The sequence below is a fragment of the Rhea pennata genome, chromosome 11 (assembly GCF_028389875.1).
Source record: "Rhea pennata isolate bPtePen1 chromosome 11, bPtePen1.pri, whole genome shotgun sequence".
In the NCBI taxonomy this organism is placed as follows: Eukaryota; Metazoa; Chordata; class Aves; order Rheiformes; family Rheidae; genus Rhea; species Rhea pennata.
In genome coordinates, this window is record NC_084673.1 from 16,315,680 (window position 1) to 16,335,092 (window position 19,413).

At 42.0% G+C, this 19,413-nt stretch overlaps 1 protein-coding gene across 1 annotated transcript; it reads left to right on the top strand.

The window, feature by feature from the left end:
- Window positions 1–6,862: 6,862 nt before the first annotated feature.
- Window positions 6,863–15,359, top strand: ESX1 (ESX homeobox 1; the record flags this gene model as incomplete). The annotated part of the gene is made up of 4 exons (XM_062585042.1): window positions 6,863–6,996; window positions 7,130–7,175; window positions 12,460–12,746; window positions 14,023–15,359. Coding segments are annotated over 4 exons (693 nt in total), but the record flags the coding sequence as incomplete, so codon positions are not given.
- Between the last annotated feature and the right edge of the window lie 4,054 nt (window positions 15,360–19,413).

Here is a 19,413-nt window from a genome sequence, read left to right on the forward strand (position 1 = left end):
GGCTGCATTTGTCCCATTGCTCATAATTAGTTTCAAATATGTGGATGAGGGGTTTGCTCAGCAGAGGTCTTAGCCACTTAGTTGCTTCCTTTGATAAATCACTCCATTCCAATTTTGCAGAGATAATTACAGAGTAATTTTATATAGCCTCTGTTGTTAAGAACTGGTTCATAAAATAATGAAGCCCAAGTGACTGATAAATGCTGATATCCATTCCATGCTGTTCATCTGTGGAACCAAATCACAGAATCGTCACAATTTAAAACTGCAGACAAATTTCCTTTGCTTTCTATCATCTCTGTGGAGTCCTGAGAGGTCAGCTTGGCTGTAGATCACATTTATTTCCCTTCGATATTAATAGCTGCTGTCAGAAGCACCGACAGTGGCAAACTCCAAGCAAGTGCTTCTCTGTTACCAAATACACTGTTGTTCAGAGTGAAATATTATCAAATGAATGCAGTCCAGGCCTAATTCGTGTCGCACTGGTACAAATCAGGAATAAAAGTGCTGCAGTCAGAAAGATGTGCGGTAGCAGACGCAGAGTCAGACTCAATACCCCAATAAATCCAGCAGAGGGAGTTCCAAAATAACCCTACTAGCAAACGCGGGCGTTCGCCAATCCTTTTCATTACAGGTACTTAAAAGAGAAGAATGAGTCAGAGACTCAACCCACAAATACTACAGCTGGATCTGTTTTGCAGTAAACTTCTCAGCTATTAATCAATAGCTGTAAGCTATTTACTAAGAAAAGAACTGATTACTACAACCTTTAACAATTGGTAAACTGTTTCACTTATAATTTTGTCAGGAGAAATCACACACACAAACTAGGTATGTCCACAGTTATTACTACTATAATTTTTTAAAGTGTATTAAAGGGGATGTCAATCAAGGAACAGTTTGATAGTCCAGTCAATAAGGCAGAATACGGGTGAGCATTTTATATACAAAGACCACCCGACAACCTTTCCTACATCATCTCATCTCTCTGTGCCTCAGGTCTTCATGTAAACTGATGGCAGCTGACGAAGAAGCAAACAGCTACTTCACTTGTGGGAGCCTGAGAGAAGGGTAACACAGAGTTTGTGTCAGAAACACCCTAGCACGTTACTAAGCAGTTCACACACCTTGAAGTTTGGTATCTTTGATCCCTGTCTGTAAGCACTTAAGTGAGCGGAACTAGTCATAGTACCTGCAGTGTATGGGAAGAACTGAGTATCTACAAATCCACGTAAAGAATTCATGGCGGACCTTGGACAATATTGAAGAACAACATCTGGTAAAAGACACATTTCTAAAGTGGTTACTGTAATTAATTTGTGTACAAAAAATAATCACCAAAACAGAAATAGATTTTTCATTCTCAATTTACAATTACAAATGGGTAATCATCAGATGTGCAGTATTTTAACCACATTCAGCTTTCCAAGAGATCATTTTATCAGCAGAGCCCAATACTTGGCAAAGACAGGATCAATATTCCCATTTTACAGATGAGTAAATGGGGCACAAAGATGCTGCAATTTATCCCAGCAGGAACCAGGAATGAGAAAGTCCTCTGAGTCTAGTCCGATATTCTGTCCGGTTAGCCCCCTATACGAAGTCATTTAGAAAAAGAGAATGATTTTCTCTTAGCAACGTACAACCTAGTAGATTTACAAGCCAGTCGCTGTTTAAGAGACTCTTTCTACACACCCCGAGGGGTGTCAGTCCCTTATCAGAGCTACCCGTTATCTGGTATTCTCTCTTAAGAATGCCAAGAAAGAATAAATGGATTGTGAATTGTTTTTATTTATCCTTGGAAATCCCTGGGTTCTATCAGGTTTTTAAGCTCTTCTCTATAAAAGACAAAGTCTAGAAACTTTTGGAAGTTAAAACTTCCAATTCTTTAACTTCCAGAAAAGATGAGAGCCTCTTATAATCCTGTGGTTCCAGCAGGAGTGGCTTTAGCCAATACTGCAATATTGCAATAATGCTGCAGAGCTACCCATGCAGCAAAGGGCTCTTCGCTTTCCACCTAAAAGGTCTGAGAAATAGCCCGTTACCCCAGCTCTGACAGAACACTTAGCGCAGTGTGTTTAGGTTGTTCAAAGTCTCTCACAATATTTTAGCATGTAGTTCCAACAGGAACCTTTTATACTTGTCTGTCCTCTGTGAGCAATCCCTTCAAGAATCAAATGCACGAAGGGAAGACTGAGATGGTCTCTTTATTTGCCTGCCTCAAATAAAAAGCCTGCAGAGAGAGAGAAAAACAGATCTGGAATTCACACCACAAATAGATTTGGATGTGGACACAACCGAAGCGCCTCAGCTCCAGGCCTGTTAGTGAGAAAGAGCACAGTGCCAGCACTGTCCGCCAGCCAAACACGATGGCTTCTCCAGAGTTAGCTGCAACGTGCCATTTCTTATCTCACTTGTTTTGCAACCAATACTTTATTGTGCTCTTGAATATGCAGCACAGAAAGGGAAGCAGATTTGTCATGTACCATGCACACACTTTTTTCCAAGCAGTCAGGTGTGCCTAATCAGCAAAAGGCAGCTACATTATTTTCAGAAGTTATTAACTGAGACAGGAAACCAACATACTGTGATTTTATTACAGAAGAGTTACTGCACTCAAGCACAGCTGGTATAATAAGCATCCACTTGCTTCAGAAAATCTACCTATGTCAACTAAGAATCTATCCCACAGTGCTCAGTCTTGCAGCTCCCCAATATTTGTATGACTGCCACACATAATCTTAAGATCATCATAGATCTTGTCCCATAGAAAGAAAGAGAGGTGATCTTCAAGTTCACCTAGCTCTTCGGAGAGCTATATAAAACAGAAGTACAGTGAATACCAATTCTTTCAATAACAATATGAAAATCTGGAGAGGTCAATGAGCATTAAAGATGCTCAGCACCTTGCAGTGCAGATCTTAGAAGATCAGCCAAAGTTGACTCAGCTCTCATCACAGCCACTTCTGCTTTATGCCAGTTCGGCATTCAAGTCTCTAGAAAGCAGTCATATTCTTTCTTCAGACCAATAAAGATCCGTTCTGAGCTGGCAAACTACCTTCCTGGACTTTCTTCAATATTTTTTTTTCCTGTCATGTACTTTATCTCATAATTTTCTTCCTATGTGATTAAGGACAGGCTTTGCTTTATATGCTTAAATATAACACTTTAAATATATATATTTTAATGAAGATTAATAAAAAGCCCTGACACATATAATCAATGTGCCTTTAAAACAAACCAAAAAAATGTTTCAAGCACAACTACCACTACCCCCCCCTCATATTCTTGCAACTCTACTATCATCCCAAACATACACATATGCTTCCTTTCATCTTTAAAACACTTTGTGGAAAAGGTGAGCTTTTTGATTCATCTGTCACATTTTACTTTGAATGGGAGCCAAAGAAAACCAAGAGAGCAGCAGCAAGGTTGGTTAAACATGAAATGATGAAAATCTCATTTAGATTACACTCTTTGGGGGGCAGAGATCATTTTTCAATGGCATAGGACAGCAACTACCAAAAAGGGTCTCTGGCTCACAACAAGACACAATACAACTGCAAAATACTAAGTCAAAAGTCCAGCTGGCAGAATACTGTGACTTGTCTGAGGACATCTCAGAAGTTCAGGTGACAACAGAAAAGTAAGGACTACACTGTACCCAGAAATAATGTCTATAATACATTCATCCTTGAAAACTTTCAAGGGAGAAACATGATTCACTTAATCATAAAACAGGAGGAGAAAGTAGGAAACTGTCAGCTAATAGAATGAAGCATCTCAGAGTAATCAACAAAAACTTAAAATAGGACTGACCTTCTCATTCAGATTTTCTTGATAAAAATCTATTTTTATCTCCATTTTAAAACAGTGTTCCAGCAAAACACATCTGTAGGAAGAAAAACTTCCTGATAAACATTTCTGAGGGCAATGCAGGAAAATACTTTTTTAGAAAAATCAGCCTGCCTCAGATGGCCAGTGCTGAATACATAGAGAGATAATGGTTCTTTATCTACTGTTCACAGTGTTCTTGGATTTGGTTTGTTTGGAACATAGAAGCAATACAACTAGTCACTTTTGGTTCCAGGAGATCTCGTCAGAGTTCCAAAGCCTGAAGACTCAGGTGCTTCTCTTCAGGCAAAGATTTGTTTGTGACTATGACCTGGGAAGAAGGGACATTCTCAGGGTGTTCAACAAGCAACAGATTCCTCAATAAGGTTCCAGTGACGCTTCTTGGAGCCATGAGAATCTAGATAGCTCAAATCCTGTTTCCTGGAACCAAAAGAAACTATGTTATTTGGGCCATAGTATGCACAGAACCAGTGCTTTTTACACGGCAAATATGCCCAAACCTTGTAGCTCGAGTAAGGCCCTCAGTATATGAAGCCAAAAGCTATTAAAATTTCAATGCACTTTGCAAATAAGGAAAAGACGGGAAGTGCTCTAAGCTGCTGAAGTATCGGGGGAGTGTTAGGCAAAAACACCGAGAGCAGATAAGCAGGAGCAGGCAGGGGAGAGAAAAGATGGAGGAGATTTTGCTCATTTGGACAAGGAGTATAGCACAGATGCCCTGCGCACGCACACACACACAGTGTCACTCTTCAAGGGAGAGCACTGAACGTAGCTAATAAATCTTGCTGACTCAACCTAGACTCCTCCAGCACTACTTTGGACCTCTGCACTGTACTACTCCCAGACCATGCCTTACTATTCCTATGTTATACCAGGAAAAATTTTCCACTATCCGCTGTAACTGGATCACATCCCTCCTTTACTGCAGGCATACACTGAAAAATACATCATTCAAAGATGCCAAGTTTATCTTTAATTTATGATAAGCCCCCAGTGCCCATTTCTTACTCTAAAAGCTAGTGTTTTCAAAGCACAAGACAAGCTACCTTGGTACCTTTACCAGTGATTCAGAATGGTTTAACAATAAGCAGCTCAGAAGCAATACCACAACTGAAGCAATGTCCTGGGATCCAACTTCAGAGAACTTCTGCAGCTAGCAGAAGCACTAGATGTAATTCAGACAGGAGATTTTTCAGCCATTCAGTGGGCCAGGGAGCCTTTACAGTCACTCACATAAGGCAGAGGCAATACACTTAAAATACTACCAGTGCCTGTGGCATGAACATCCTGGTTACTTGTAAGTAAAAGCAAATTATTGGTACAGTCACTTAAAACCATAGAGCAAACACACCTGACTAAGTGTGAACACGGGGAAATTGGAAGTATCTTATTTTTTTTGATCTTTTGTATGGAAAAATATATACCTAGCTGTAACACAAGCCCTCCTGTGTCAATGTTGCAGCTCCTCAGTCGAAGGCCCCTTAAGGAATTTACACAGCAGCAAGCCTTCACCCATAAAGCAGGGGATGCTGCTTTCCTTTTGCATACCAGGTAAGTTCTTAGGATGCTGATGGAGAAAAAAGGTTTTCTCACTCCAGGCTGAGTTTAAATGATGCACATGGCCAAGCCCCTTCCCCTCCAAGAGGCTACAAGGGGGCTTATGTTTTACATGTAGATCTTGCAAAGAGAAGATGACTTCTGAACCCCACATTTTTGTGATGACTCCAGCTGAAAACTACAGCCATATGTTGAGATCCAGAAGTTCAGTCTCACTTCCTCTCCCTTCCTGTGCTCGCCGCAGCACTCACTGCTATTACACATCTCTATGATCTTACTCCAAGGAAGCAAGAGCCACACTAACCTTGAACAAGGCAGCTTGGACACCAGAAACAGCGCAGTCCCATCTGCAAGCAATTTACTTGCATCCCTGCAAGGCATCCAGAGATGCAGAACCAAGTATTTCACCATCTACATTGCTTAAAAGGTCAGTTATAAACAAAAAGATTTAAAATAAATGTCTCATTTCTAATCTAAATTTGACTGGCTTCAGCTTTCAGCCACTGTTTGGGGGATGCTATTTTCTTTAAGCCCGCCTCTGCCGCACTCTCTAAAAGCCACTCTAGAAACCGATGTTTTATTTCCATCTCCCAAGATCTAGATCGCAGGACCAAGTCATCTGGTGATCTAATTTATGTCAGGTGCTAGCACTACAACGCAAGAGATCACAGAACCGCTGGAAGTCTGCGCGCGGGAATCGTTTCCAGGCCTCCTGCCGAGGGCTCCGACAAGAGCACCGACAGCAGCTCCAAGCAGGCTGGAGCAGAAGGAAAGATCTCCCGGGAGAAAGGACTCGTCCCGCAGGGCTTTGTGCATCTTCCCCGCGCTGCGGGCGCGCGGCACTCGGCAGCGTCGCTCTGGAAGAGCCGAATTCAGGGACCGCAAGTGCAGCAGGAGCGGCAGAGCCCCGCTCCGGACCCGCTCCCCGCTCCCCGCTCCGCGCGCTCCCGCCCCGCACCCCGCAAGGAGCCTTCAACAAGTCGGCGCCCGCCCGCCGGGGGCAGCGGCCCGGCCCGGCCCCCGCGCGGGAGCGGGGCCCGGCGCGTCCCACCCCCGCCTTGACGCCAGCGCGCTAATGAAATGCTAATGCCGGGGCGCGGAGCCGGCCGCTGCCCGCGCCAATAAAACCCGGCGCGGCGCGGCGCGGCGCGGGGGCGCAGCCTGCCGCCGCCATGCAGGGCTCGGCCCCCGCCGCCCCGCCGGCGCTGCACCTCCTCACCTCCTACTTCATCGACAGCATCCTGGGCCGCGGCCCCGCCGCGGGGCACGGTGAGGGGCGCGGGGGGGCGCCGGGGCCGGCGCGGCCCCGCTCCGCTCCGCTCCGCGGTAACTCCCCGCTTCTCTCCCCTCAGGCGAGGAGCGCGCGGCGCCGCCGCGGCCCGGCCGAGCGCGCGCGCCCGCGGAGGAGCCGCTGGCGGCGGGGCGGGGGGGGCGCCCGCCCGGCGCGGCGGCGGCGGGCGGCGGCGAGGCGCCCGGCCCGCTGAAGAGGAAGCAGCGGCGGTACCGCACCACGTTCAGCACCTTCCAGCTGGAGGAGCTGGAGCGCGCCTTCCGCAAGTCCCACTACCCCGACGTGTTCACCAGGTAGCGGCGCGGCGCCGTCCGCCGGCGGGAGGGGGCGTCCTGCCCGCGCGGAGCGGCGCGGAGCGGGGCCGGGGCGCGGGCGGGCGGGCGGAGGGCCGCGGGCGCCCCGCGCTAACGGTGTGCTGCCCCGCAGGGAGGAGCTCGCCCTGCGCCTGGACCTCACGGAAGCCCGCGTGCAGGTGAGCGAGGGGCGGCCGCGACCGTTGGGGCGGCCGCGACCGTTGGGGCGGCCGCGACCGTTGGGGCGGCCGCGACCGTTGGGGCGGCCGCGACCGTTGGGGCGCGCGGGCGCCGAGAGCCGTTAAGGGCGAGGGCCCCGCCTCCCCCTGGCGGGCGGGGAGGCCGGGGGCGCCGGGCGAGGCGGCCGCTTCAAACCCCAGAAGGCTTGGAAGGAGCTGTTAAAAATAACGCTCTGTTCCCGCCTCCTCGGCCGGGCGGTGCAGTAACGCAGGATGGGGGAAGGAAGCAAGTGCGGAGCGTGGTGGGTTCTGTCAGTTTTAGCTACTACTGCAACTTGATTTTAGAGGAAGGAGAAACTGGCAGGTTACCTGTCCTAACTTAAGTCAAAAAACATCTACACTTCAAAATGAATGGTTAAAAAAACAAGAGTAATTTGACACTCAAGATGACAGTAAGAAACTGTCCAAGGGAACCTTACGGTTTAGCTGAGCTGTAGTAGCAGCAGCCCCTGCAGAGCACAAGGCATACGGATACAGAGACGATCCAACTCGTCTAACAGTCCGCAGTTCTCTTAACAGCGGAGTTAAACTAAGAACAGCCCTGGTAGCTTGTCCTGACTCTTAACATCCATAGTTAACCTCTTAAAAAGTAGTTTATCTCTTGTATAAAGTAAAAGTTCTTTTTAATAGAAAAGATTAGCTCTTTGTTTTTTTTTTTTTTTTTTTTTTTTGGTTCTTTTTTTAAAAAAGTAGCTTCAAACGGCTATGGAGGCTTTCAAAGTTTTGCAAGCGTGACATCCAAATTGTACAAAACTTGGCTTGTACTGGCTGTCAGATGTTGACTGAATAACTCTGGGTATTTGCATACTGGTGGAAGTGGGAGAACGGGTGCAGCTGCTCCGCGTGTCGGTCCTGCTTCCTCCGGCACAGCTTTGTGGCCATCAGCGCCAGCACCCTGTGTGCGTAAGCTGTCGTTACTGCCATCACTGGATCCGTGATGGCTCACACTAGCTGAGGTCCGTAAGGCTGTCAGTTTCTTTACCTTTCTTGTTTTAACGTGTGCCATCTTCAGAAAAGGTCCTTGTAAGCTGAACATTACTTCCAGTGCTCCGTAATTTACTGATCTGGGTGTAGTCGGATGTACTTTCATCTGTTTTGTGGACTTGAAGGAAATTATGTGCTCTTCCCTCTCCCTACCCTGAGCAATCACTAAAACTTGTAGCCACTGAAATACCCCAATATCTGCTAACTATATATTGCATTTGCCATTAGAAAGAACATGCTGAAAAACTTTTAGCTTACCTCTTCACTGTCACTTTCCCCTCATGGGGTACTCGTTCTGTGGCCTGTGAAGGAATGGTGCAATGGTAGATAGCAAGGAGGAACTCCTTTCCTAATGACAACTACTGGAGGTAATGTTCAGGTCTGATGGAAGTGAAGAGGAATCAACATGCTAAATATCAGAGCCTGCGTGTCCCCGGTGGATGTGAGGAACCTCAGAGAGCTGTGCCTTGCTCTTTTAATGCTCCTTGACAGATCTTGCCAACAAGGCTTCTGGACAGGAACACCCAGTCAGCACAACATAGGCTTTGGGTGGACGTGCATCTACCAGTTGGCTCTGCCCCGTGCATGTTCTTGTTTTGTGGTAGATAGACAACTTAGCCCCGGAGGTAAGAGGACACACACAGGGAGGAGATGGCAGCAGCAATCTTCATATCCTTCCTTACTTTGGGAAAAAGGTAGTCTAAAAGCCTATAAAACCTTTTCATAACTGGAACCCATCTTGGGACTCTCTTCAGTAGTATTTACATCTATTGTTGCCATTCTGTTTCTCATAATTTCCCTCTAGACCAACGATGTGAATTAAGAAACAGTTATTAAAGGAATGTTCTGTTAATGTGAAGAGTCAAACATTACATGGGTAATTCAGTACCATTAACTGCATCAGTATCAAAATATCAGCTTAGTCTATTGGAATTAAGTATCCTTGTGATTTTTTTTTCTGATAGTGAACCTGTATTCAGCTGCAGCATAAACATGTAATACCCAACAATGATAAGACTCGAATGTGGCTATTACATCAATTAAATAGGATATATTTTTAAAGAAAAAAATAAACAGCAAGAAAGCTACCAAATTTTAGATGCTCGCTTCTGTTTTCGTTTAAAAAGACTAACATTTCTTTTGTCCAATATGTGCAGTGTTAGTAATTACAAAATAACCTGGATAATATTTAGTGTACAAATTAGAGTTTAACATGCTCTTTCCTGTTTAAGCTTTTTTTCCTACTGATACTACACTTACAAAACCTTGAGACTGATATAGTAGTATCTCATATGTTTAGTTTAGCACTTTAAATGATTCTGAAAATAGACTAAAGGCAACCAAAGCCTTTTATTGAAAGCAAAGGAAAAGTACTTAACAAAAGCTTCAAAATGACTAATCTGAATGTTAGTGACTAATATATGCACTAAATTTTGGAAGCTGTTTGTCACGTCAGTGTAAGGGATGAGGTATGTCTGTGTCCCTTTATCACATGTGCTGATGAGTTTGTACCAGTAAGGAACTAAAATTTGGCTTTTTTTAAAAACATAATTATTAGATATTTAAACTGATATTTCCCTCCAGTTTGGTAAATACAAAATCTGAGAGATTACTAAATGAGTTTGGTTGTAAACCTCTGGGTTTTTTTAAAAAAGAAAAGTTATTTTGCAGTCAGTGCAAGTCGAAGTGATCAAAGGGATTCACTTTACCATAGAAAATTCAAAAAAAAGCACACATTTCACGTTAAACTTCTTTGTAAATAAAAATTTAATACTTTTGAAGCATCTATTTTGTCCTTTTTAGGAAAGACTTTACCTACATGGCTATAGTGTAAGAAAGTTCTCTGCCTTTTCTCTATTGGATTTTATTCTAATGGAAAACGCTAACACCTCTGAGTTGGTGTCTTCTCTTGTGACATCTCTGCTAAGCTCCACCTACAGATACTTGGGATTAATGGTTAACAGTGATTTCAAGTCATGTAATTCCCAGTAACTGAGTTCATTTTTTATACCAGACCCCTAGGCATAGATTAATACAGACCTTGTAGTCTTTACTCCTACATAGGCATAGCTGTCCACTGGTTCAGATACTCCTTTGGAAGACGTTTGATTCTTTAAATTGCTTGACCAGTGGCCAAAAAGCCAGTCAGAGCACTCAAGAATCCAAGTACAAACTTCTGAACTTTGATGCTCTGACTTTTCTTCTAAGAGCACCTCCCCTGTACAGTGCAGCAGGCTCTGTGTTATATACACAACACATAATCCAAATCTCTTCTCCAGGGGAACAGCAATTTCCCAGTGTAAAGACACTAGAACATATGCAATGAAAGGACTGGAGTAAGCAGTACGTCAGCTGGGGCTTGAGCACACCGTAGGAAATGCTTTAAAAGAGTAGATGTCATTGATAGAGGTAGGAACAATATCAGACTCGGGACAGCAAGACTATGGCACACTATAGCCTTCCAGGTTGGGCTGCTAACACCTTGTTAGTGGACAGGGTAGTCCTGTCCAAACCACTCCACACTTGGTATTATTTAAGCACCTGAAAGTCAGTCAGTCACAGGAAAGAGTTATGTGGAGTATCTGAGATTAAAGTGAGTATTGGTAACCCCCAAAACCTGATTTTCAGTCAGCTGTTTCCTAGTCATTAATTGTTACAGATATTATGCAGTAGAAATTTTAAACTCTTGAAGAGCATTTTTTAACTGAAATAATTGTAGACAAAAAAGTAACTATTAAAAAAAATTCAAGTCTTCCATTTCCAAATAAAAAGGTTTTATCATTATAGATTTCCGCAGAATCTGACAATTTTAGAAAGACTAATGCCAAAAGAATAATTAATTTGCATCTTCTGTCATTTTGTTGTGACTTAATTTTTGCAATATAATTTTCAGTTATGTTTTTAGTTTATTATAGTAATGTTTATTATCTTAAGAATCTATATTCTGCGGTAAATGACCCTAAGCTTTAAACTTTTACCTTTGCCCCTAATCAGAGGCAAATTTCAAATAGTGAAGACTCTGCATAAGAGAGAAGTTGGCCTTTCTGAGAACTTTGTGCCTTGTGTTACTGCTCTCTAATAACTATTAAATCCCAGTTAGAGTACTATTCCATTCAAGAGTACCGTTCAAGTACTATACAGCTGACGCTTCGAGCAGCAGCTCATTCCAATAGTAACATGCTAGGCTGCTGAACGAGATGATGGGCCACAGCTAATGCCTTTTTTCACATCCAGATTCAGTTCAGAATCCAACTTGAATGGACCCAACTCCCTCTACTACAAAGGTAGCTAGAAGACCTGAACAGCTGAGTAAATTTGGATTTTGAACATTCAGCCTTGACGCATCCATTTCTGAGCTGCTTGTTTTTAGGTCTTCTCTCCCATGTGTTTTAGAGCTGATATGCTTTACTCTGCTTTTTGCTGCCATCCCGGGTTCTGAAAGATTCTGCTCAGTTAATGATGGAGAACAACAGAATGAAGAATCAGTTTTCTGACCTGTAGACTGGATTGACTAAAACCTTTAAAATATGCTTAATGGGCTAAAATAATGACTTGTCAGGCTGAAAGAGGCAATATACTCAATAGTTAACAGCACAAAACCAATACTAGCTAAAGCCCCTCTAGGAAGAATCGGATTCCCTGTTCTAATACTACTCACTAGATTTTCTAGTTTAGTACTGGCTTTCAGTGCAATTCGATTGATCACTTTCCTATAACCATATGTTGTTTGCATTCATGGTAGATAACAAAAGCTTCTCATTTTATTTTTAACCTCACATATAAAATCGTACTATCCAACTATCAAAACAAAAAGCATATACCATATACTTGGCCTAGTTACTGTTACAGTCATGACTAAACTGCTTCCTGAGGCATTTGTACAGAAATAGACACTCTTGAATGGCTTTGAAATTTACTGTTCAATACATAGCTTATGAAAGGATAAATGATCTGTTAATAACTAAGTTCTTAAGGGATACGTTAAAATATTACAAAGGCTTTAAAACTTAAAGGGCCATATTCAAACGGAGCAGCCACAAACGAGTCAAATTTGCAATATATTTATAGTTTTGATTATTTGCTTATAAACCGACTAAGGAATTTATGAATGGATCTTTAATATTAAAGTGTTTTTTGGTTAAATGCTTACTACTCTGCTATCGCTAAGACTGCATCCAGTAGCTGGTGTGATAAACTGCAGAGGGAGTTCAGCTAATGCCTTTATAATTTCTCATTGAAGGTCTGGTTCCAAAACAGAAGGGCAAAGTGGAGGAAGCGTGAAAAAACTGAAATTCTGGGGACTGTTCCAGGACTCTCCTTAACACACCCACTTGGTCTATTTTTGGATGTTCCATTGAGTCATTCTCCCCTCCTAGATCACACATGGAGGTCAATGCCTCTTTCAACACTGGCTGTGCCATCCATGTCTCCAGCCTTCAGTACTTCAACCCTGGGGACTTTTGGCCTCAGCAGTCTTACCTGGACTTCTCTCTTCAGAAATCCAATTTTAAGTCCACATTTTGGAAGGTAGTATCAAATATTTTCTTTCCTAAATCTCAAAATTGTTCAAAAATACTGTATTTGTGTTAGTTTGACACTTGCATGCATTCTCATTAAATATGCTCCTTTAAAAAAATAAACTTAGCGAAATGGGGTTAGGTCATGCATGGGTTAGCTAGGTTAAGAATATCACGATTTGACTTTAAGTTATGCTAGTAAAAATGTCATATGTAATTACTACTTGAACAACAGTTATGCTTACTTTTGAAATGTTGGTCTCATTAAACTTGAGTCTTCAGAACAGACTGCTGCCATCTAATCTGTAGGCTGCAGCGCCATCCTTATCTTGCAGACTGATGCAGATTGCACACAGTAAAGATGGGAAGGCAGAGAGACATGGCTTCTAGGTGATTTAGATGGGACTACAGACAGGCCTGGCTTCAGGGTGATTTGCTAGAGTAAAGGTGTTAAACACTTTTCCCAGGAGGTAAGACAAGGAGACTGGCTCCATGTGCAAGATTGACAAAGCTTGAGAGAGAGATTTTCCTTATCCTTACTTGCTGCTAAGAGCAGTGCAGCCAGCCTGGTTCCCTCTGCAGGTGGTATGCTCTCAGCGCTTAGAGCAAACCCAGAGCTACGCTCCATTCCTTTCTCTGTGGTCAGGTACATAGAACACCAGCAATTCATTTCAACTAAAACTGCTTCCTGGGCTTTCCTGCCCAGCAACCTAAAATTCATCAGCAGATTGCTACTGCTGTTCTAGTGCACTCCATAAAAATAGAGACAAGGATGTACATGTAGTTTTTTATATGTTAGGATAGCGCTGCTGAATTTATACTCTATATTGTGTGCAGTTCTGCATTAACAGGCAGATCTTTCTGCCACACTGACTTATGTTGCTTTTCACACAGAATAACTTGTAAAATTGGCTGCACAAACAGCTATAAAAAATTGAGTTTTTGTGATAGTTTACTGTTTTCACAGTACAGACTGATTTACAGTATTCAGGATTTGTTGATAGAATTTAGCATTAGGAGTTAAGGAAATGGTTGCTGTTCTAGGTATCTGCATGCCATATCTGATTATCTCCCTTTATTTTAATTGAAGGTGACTTTAAGAGCAAAACACTGCACTATGAAAAACTGAAATACAGTCTGGAAACAAAAAATATACATTTAGAAGAAGCTAGAAATTTTAGCAAGTTCTTTACTAATATTCCTTTAAGTCCTGTGATTTGATTAATAAGTACTTGTTCTCCAAAACAATTTGTAGTTTGGATAATATTGACTTCTTTCAAATACAGGTTTCTGAATGCTTTAAATCCTCTCATGACAACAGCTTCAGTACTAATGAAAGCTCCTGGACCCCTCTCAGACCCTGCTCTCACTGCCTTCACTGATCCAGCAGCAGTTGAAAGGAAAACGTCGAGCATTGCAGCACTAAGACTCAAAGCGAAAGAACATTCAGCACAAATCCCTCAATTAAACCTCATCTCTGGCCTTACAAACACTAACAAAGAACTTTGTTAGGCGCTCTCCCACAGACTACGGCCACAGAGGGGAAAGTGAGTGCTTTCTTCAAACAATAACTCCTGTTAGAGATAGGTATCTTAAAGTTGTAGTTCCTCTGTTTTCAGAAATGGACTGAAAGAATCTTACTAAAATAGGTTTCCTTCATTATAATGTGAAATCCTGTAGCCATATAGCAAATTGACTTGTCATCATTTCTATAGGCAGTGAATTTCTGACATCACCGAAGTATAAACTGGAACTGTCTCATCTTCATATATCAGGCTAATGGGAAACTGAGGCTTTGAAATCCCCACAGTCAGTGGATGCTAGTTCAAGGATTCAAAATTCTTTGTAGGAATAACTTCAGTTTTATAAGCAATCCTTAACTCATTTTTCAGGAGGAACTCTTAGATGCAGTACTTTAGACATGAAAATTGGTATACAGTATGTTTCAAACTTGGAGGTCATGCTTCATGTTGAAGTAAAAATGCTAGTGAAATCTTGCATTTTAGACAAACTTAGAAAGAATGAGATGTAGACTATTTTCAGTATAGATTTTTGATTCATAATGAGGTTTGTATGAAGTATCTTGTTTCAAACTAAAAAATAAACAAATGTTTGCTTTGTGTCCAGGGTGGCAATGTTTTAATAATTAAAAATAGTTCAACCTTTGTATATGAAAATTGTATCCTGTGAAAATAGGTTAGTGTGCAGTAAATTGTGTATAGTCCTCTATATGTATATATATTTATCAGTAAATAGCTAAGACCTGGAAATAGAAGTTGCTGAATCCTTTTAGCATGATTAGTGGCACATAATACTAGACCAGTAAGTTAACTGATCATTTGTACATTTCCAGATAATTCCTGCCTTGAGTAGATTCAGAATTTAAGTGAAACTAAATGTAAGGTGTTACATTCTTCTTTGGACTGCTGTTGGAAAGAGTGAAAACTGAGGCCCTAGTGAGCAGAATTCATAAAAACTTTGAACTCCCTTTCTGGCCTCAGACAAGTCATTTTAAAGTTCTTGCTCTACTTCCCCATCTGTGGAATGGTAATGAGAAGAACTGGCCTGCCTATGTGTCTGATCTTAAGTGAGGGTAAGTATCACTATCCTCATTTTACAGCTCAATTGCCTACCTCACAGGGCTGTTGTGAGGATGGATTAAACAAGCATGACACCGTGCAGGTAGTAGTTATGAAAATGATAATTGTGTTGTTAGCAATCACAACTGAAGGATGAACAGCTTATGACTTTGCCTGAAGATTTACCACATCCCTAGCAGCCCTCTAAGGAAGCTGTGATTTTGTGGGCTGATGGAACATCACGGAGCTCATCTATTGATGCTGCTGGTCCCTCAAGACTATTCTTATGCACTAAACTCGTACAGAGGAAGTTTTGTGTATTTTAGAACAAACTTCTCCAGTTTCTCAGTGCTCCCAGCACTTCTAAGACTGCTTTTGAGGCAGATGTTTTCAAGTTTGTTAGAGGTTTTGAATACAGAACTCCAAGTCTGTAATTGCTGCTTCTATAGATTTCTTGATCTCACTTGTTAACCTAGGTACATGACACAGACAGCAGTTTGCTGGATTAGTTAGTCATTCCTCCCAGCTGTTAAACTGCTTTGACTGCTGTTGAGTCATAACCTACTGCATAACCAGAAGTATTTCTGGTTCATAGACATTGATGGTAATGCAGGTAGAAGGTGGTGGCATTTTACTTTTTGAAAAAGCAACCTTTTAATGCTAGTCCTGCTTTGTGAGTCAGGCAGCAGGAGACTTGTTACCAGAAGTTAACACACAAAAAAAGCCTGCTGAAGGCAGTTTCAGTACATCGTATGAAATACCAGGTCCTTCACAATCACCAGAAACATCATTGCTAACTCTAGGGAGACAGAGATTTCACACAAAAGATCAAATCCACAAGCCAAAATTCCTTTGATTTCAGCAGTCACATCAGGGATAACTTGTCCAGTAACAACAAAGTCTTTGCCACAGCTACAGACACTTGGGAGTTATTTGAGGACATTAACTAATATGTAGAGGCAAACAACTTTGCTCACTTGCACTATAGCTCATGCCAGAGCCAGGAGCTGCTGCATCTGCCTAGTGCAACACTATCTTAGCATGAGGCCACAGGCTTCACTCAGGGAACCTCTGGGTTAGATAGCCCTGCAGTGGGATTGGCTCCTAGAAGCACACCGGAGCTGATATCCCCAACCTACCTGGGCCACAAGAGTAGCAACAGTAACATAAGTGTTCACAAAACCAAGCCAGCAATTCACTTTTAAATAGGTAGAGTAGAGAGAAAGGAACGATACCACTGTGTTAACTGCGGTTTTATCACTGAAGTAAAACTAAACACACATACCAAGATCTGCCATGAATACAAGGGAGGGGGGGGTCTCACTTAAACACCTGCCAGATGACTTGGGATTGCTCATCCCAGGTTCCCCTTACAAGAAGGGGCCGTTTTTCCAAGACGCTGTCCTTTAACTGTGACCACTGCCAAGCACCTGCTTGGCACCACTCCACTGTCATCTCAACCAGTGGTATCTGCTTCTCTTGAAGTTGTCATAGAGGTAGCAATTGCCTCATTTTTGGTGTATATTCATGCAGGGCTCTAGCTTCAGGCTGCTGGGTCCTTTGATACAAGAAAGTGTTACAAAAATAACTTCATTGCCTACTTTATTATATTATGGATTAAATAAGAGCTGCTATTCCCATGACATTTGGGTGGTGGATGGTGTTTGCAATCCTTAGCATCTCCCAGTGGGCGCAAGTAGAGAACACAACTTGCTGATGTTTAATCCTGGTTGAGTTTGAAATACAGAGATTTTCTTTAGCCTGATTTCATTTTCTCTGCTTTAATGAGTCATTCCAAGAAATTTCTATTCCTTCATATGAACTGAAAAGCTAGCTGTGAGAGCTAATGATATTATGAAAACAAATAGGCAGAACAACACTTGAAATCACCTTAGAAATTAAAATGTGTCTGTAACCAAAATTGTGCCGAGTTCGAACTCACCAACTTTTCATGTTATTACTGTTTTATTTTATTAAGGTATCACATTAAGGTATCACACCAAGGAAGGAAGGTTTACTTAGTCAAAATGTTCTTGTCTTTTAAATTCAAATAAAGAGGCTTAAATACAAGCTATTATGAGCATAGTTACTAAAATGACAATAAATGTTTGGGTGCCTTAGAGCAGCTGATGCAGAGATTCTTATTATCAGTGGATAGATTCTTGTTGGCTTAGGACTTGGACATTTTCTCCTAGCGGAGGTCCCCTTGCTGGGGAACTGCAAGCACAAATATTTGAGTAGTAAAAAGAAAGCATTTCACACATGCGCGCACATGCACACACACACACACACCCATCAGAGCTTCTTTATTTATGATTTGGGGTTTTATTCTGTTTTTCTCTTGGGTGGGGTAATGGGTAGACTTTTCTGTAATACTTCTTAAAGAAGCATAAACTGTAAAACCCTTCAGCCTAAGTTCATAGCTATACATGGTCAAAACTCTTACGAACCATGCAGAAACATTTACTTTCCCGGTTTCTCTCTGTCCAAGGAGAGCAGCATCCCGCATTCTAAACAGGACAGCCCTTTCATGGGGAGCTTTTCACACTGAACTTTGCAATTATTTCTAGACACTTTATTTTGCCTTATGCATTAAATCCCTTAGTCCTGATTTAGGCAAGGCTTGCACTGATCTGGATTAAGACTGCAGGATTTGACCCTATGCCTCTCTTCTGAATAAGGATTTTAGTCAAAGTTGCAGCCTAATTCTGCTCTGGGTGACATCCACAGGATTCTTGGCATAGGCTCCAACTGAAGCAGGCTTGGAGCCCTAGTTATTTTACTAGGTTTGTCTAGTTTTCCCAAATTCAAAAGTGCTGAGGAGGATTTTCAAAGCAGTGAAGAAAACCTGGATATACACACACGCGCGCACGCACACACACGCACCTTGACTTTCTACTGCCTCTAGCCCACTTTGAAAAATGTTCAACCTCAGAATGAAACCTCTTGACATTATCCTCCATGTCACAATTATTTTGAGGAGTTTTGTTTGAAGATTCTGCAGGATATTGGTATTCCTCCAAGAAACATTGGCAAATATTTCTATTGGAGCGCTCACATTTGGCTAAATTGTTAGGTTTGTTTAGCTTGTTCTCTGCCCCAAGTTCAGCTCTGATAACACAAGTCTTTGGGTAAATTTCCGTATTTCCAAGGGCATAATATCATCAGAACTTTGCCTACAAAGAAAGAGCAATTTTGTTGGGGGGGGGGGGGAAGGAGAATAATAGGCCAGGTGTTTGAAGAAAAGACAAAGAAACAAGCACAGTAGGGTGTTCTGACTCACAAATCTGTATTGAGAAAGAAGTATTCATGAAGAAAATTAATTTAAGAAGTATGTAGCTCAGGTTTTGAGCCCTTAAGTTCCTTTCAAAAACAGATTAGTGATTAAAAACTTTTTTAGTCTAACAATCTCTTAAACAATTAGCACAGTAATTGGAAAAGGACTACAAATTCAAATCTAGATGGACATAAAAGAGTTTCCCCATAGAGCTTTGCCTTGGTTTTGTGGGCAACTGGCATGCACCTGCCTTTACCATTAGCGGGGTGAAATACTGAAGAAGTGCTCTGAATAGGGATACAAATGCCCCAAACAGCAATACCATACAAATTACTTAATTCATGGAAAGTAGTGGTAATTGTATTGATCATGAATGTGTGAACAATTCCTTTATTTCAAGTTATATGAGATGTAAACCACCCGCTTGCAATGGGGTCCTCACTGCAGAATGGGATGTTACTTTTTTTTCCTTATTCCCAACAATAAATCTGAATACACTGTCACATGGAAATAGATCTGCTGACTTGAATCTAAACCAGGTAAATGAGAATTTCTCTACTTACAGGCTTGCTGCCTGTATCCTGTTCTGTGATGGTTTTCTCTCCAGCCAGGTAATAATTCTATTCCATTTGTTCATCCTGAAAAAGATGCCTGAAATGAAAAGAGAAGGCTATAAGGGACATGATCCCCAAACTTGAGATGATTTTCCCCAAGTCAGAGCTTTCTTTTTACTACTAGGATTTTTAAATCACATGTTAGTACTCAGCCATGTCATTAAACACCATGGACCACAAACAGCTAAAGAAAAAAAAGAAATTGCT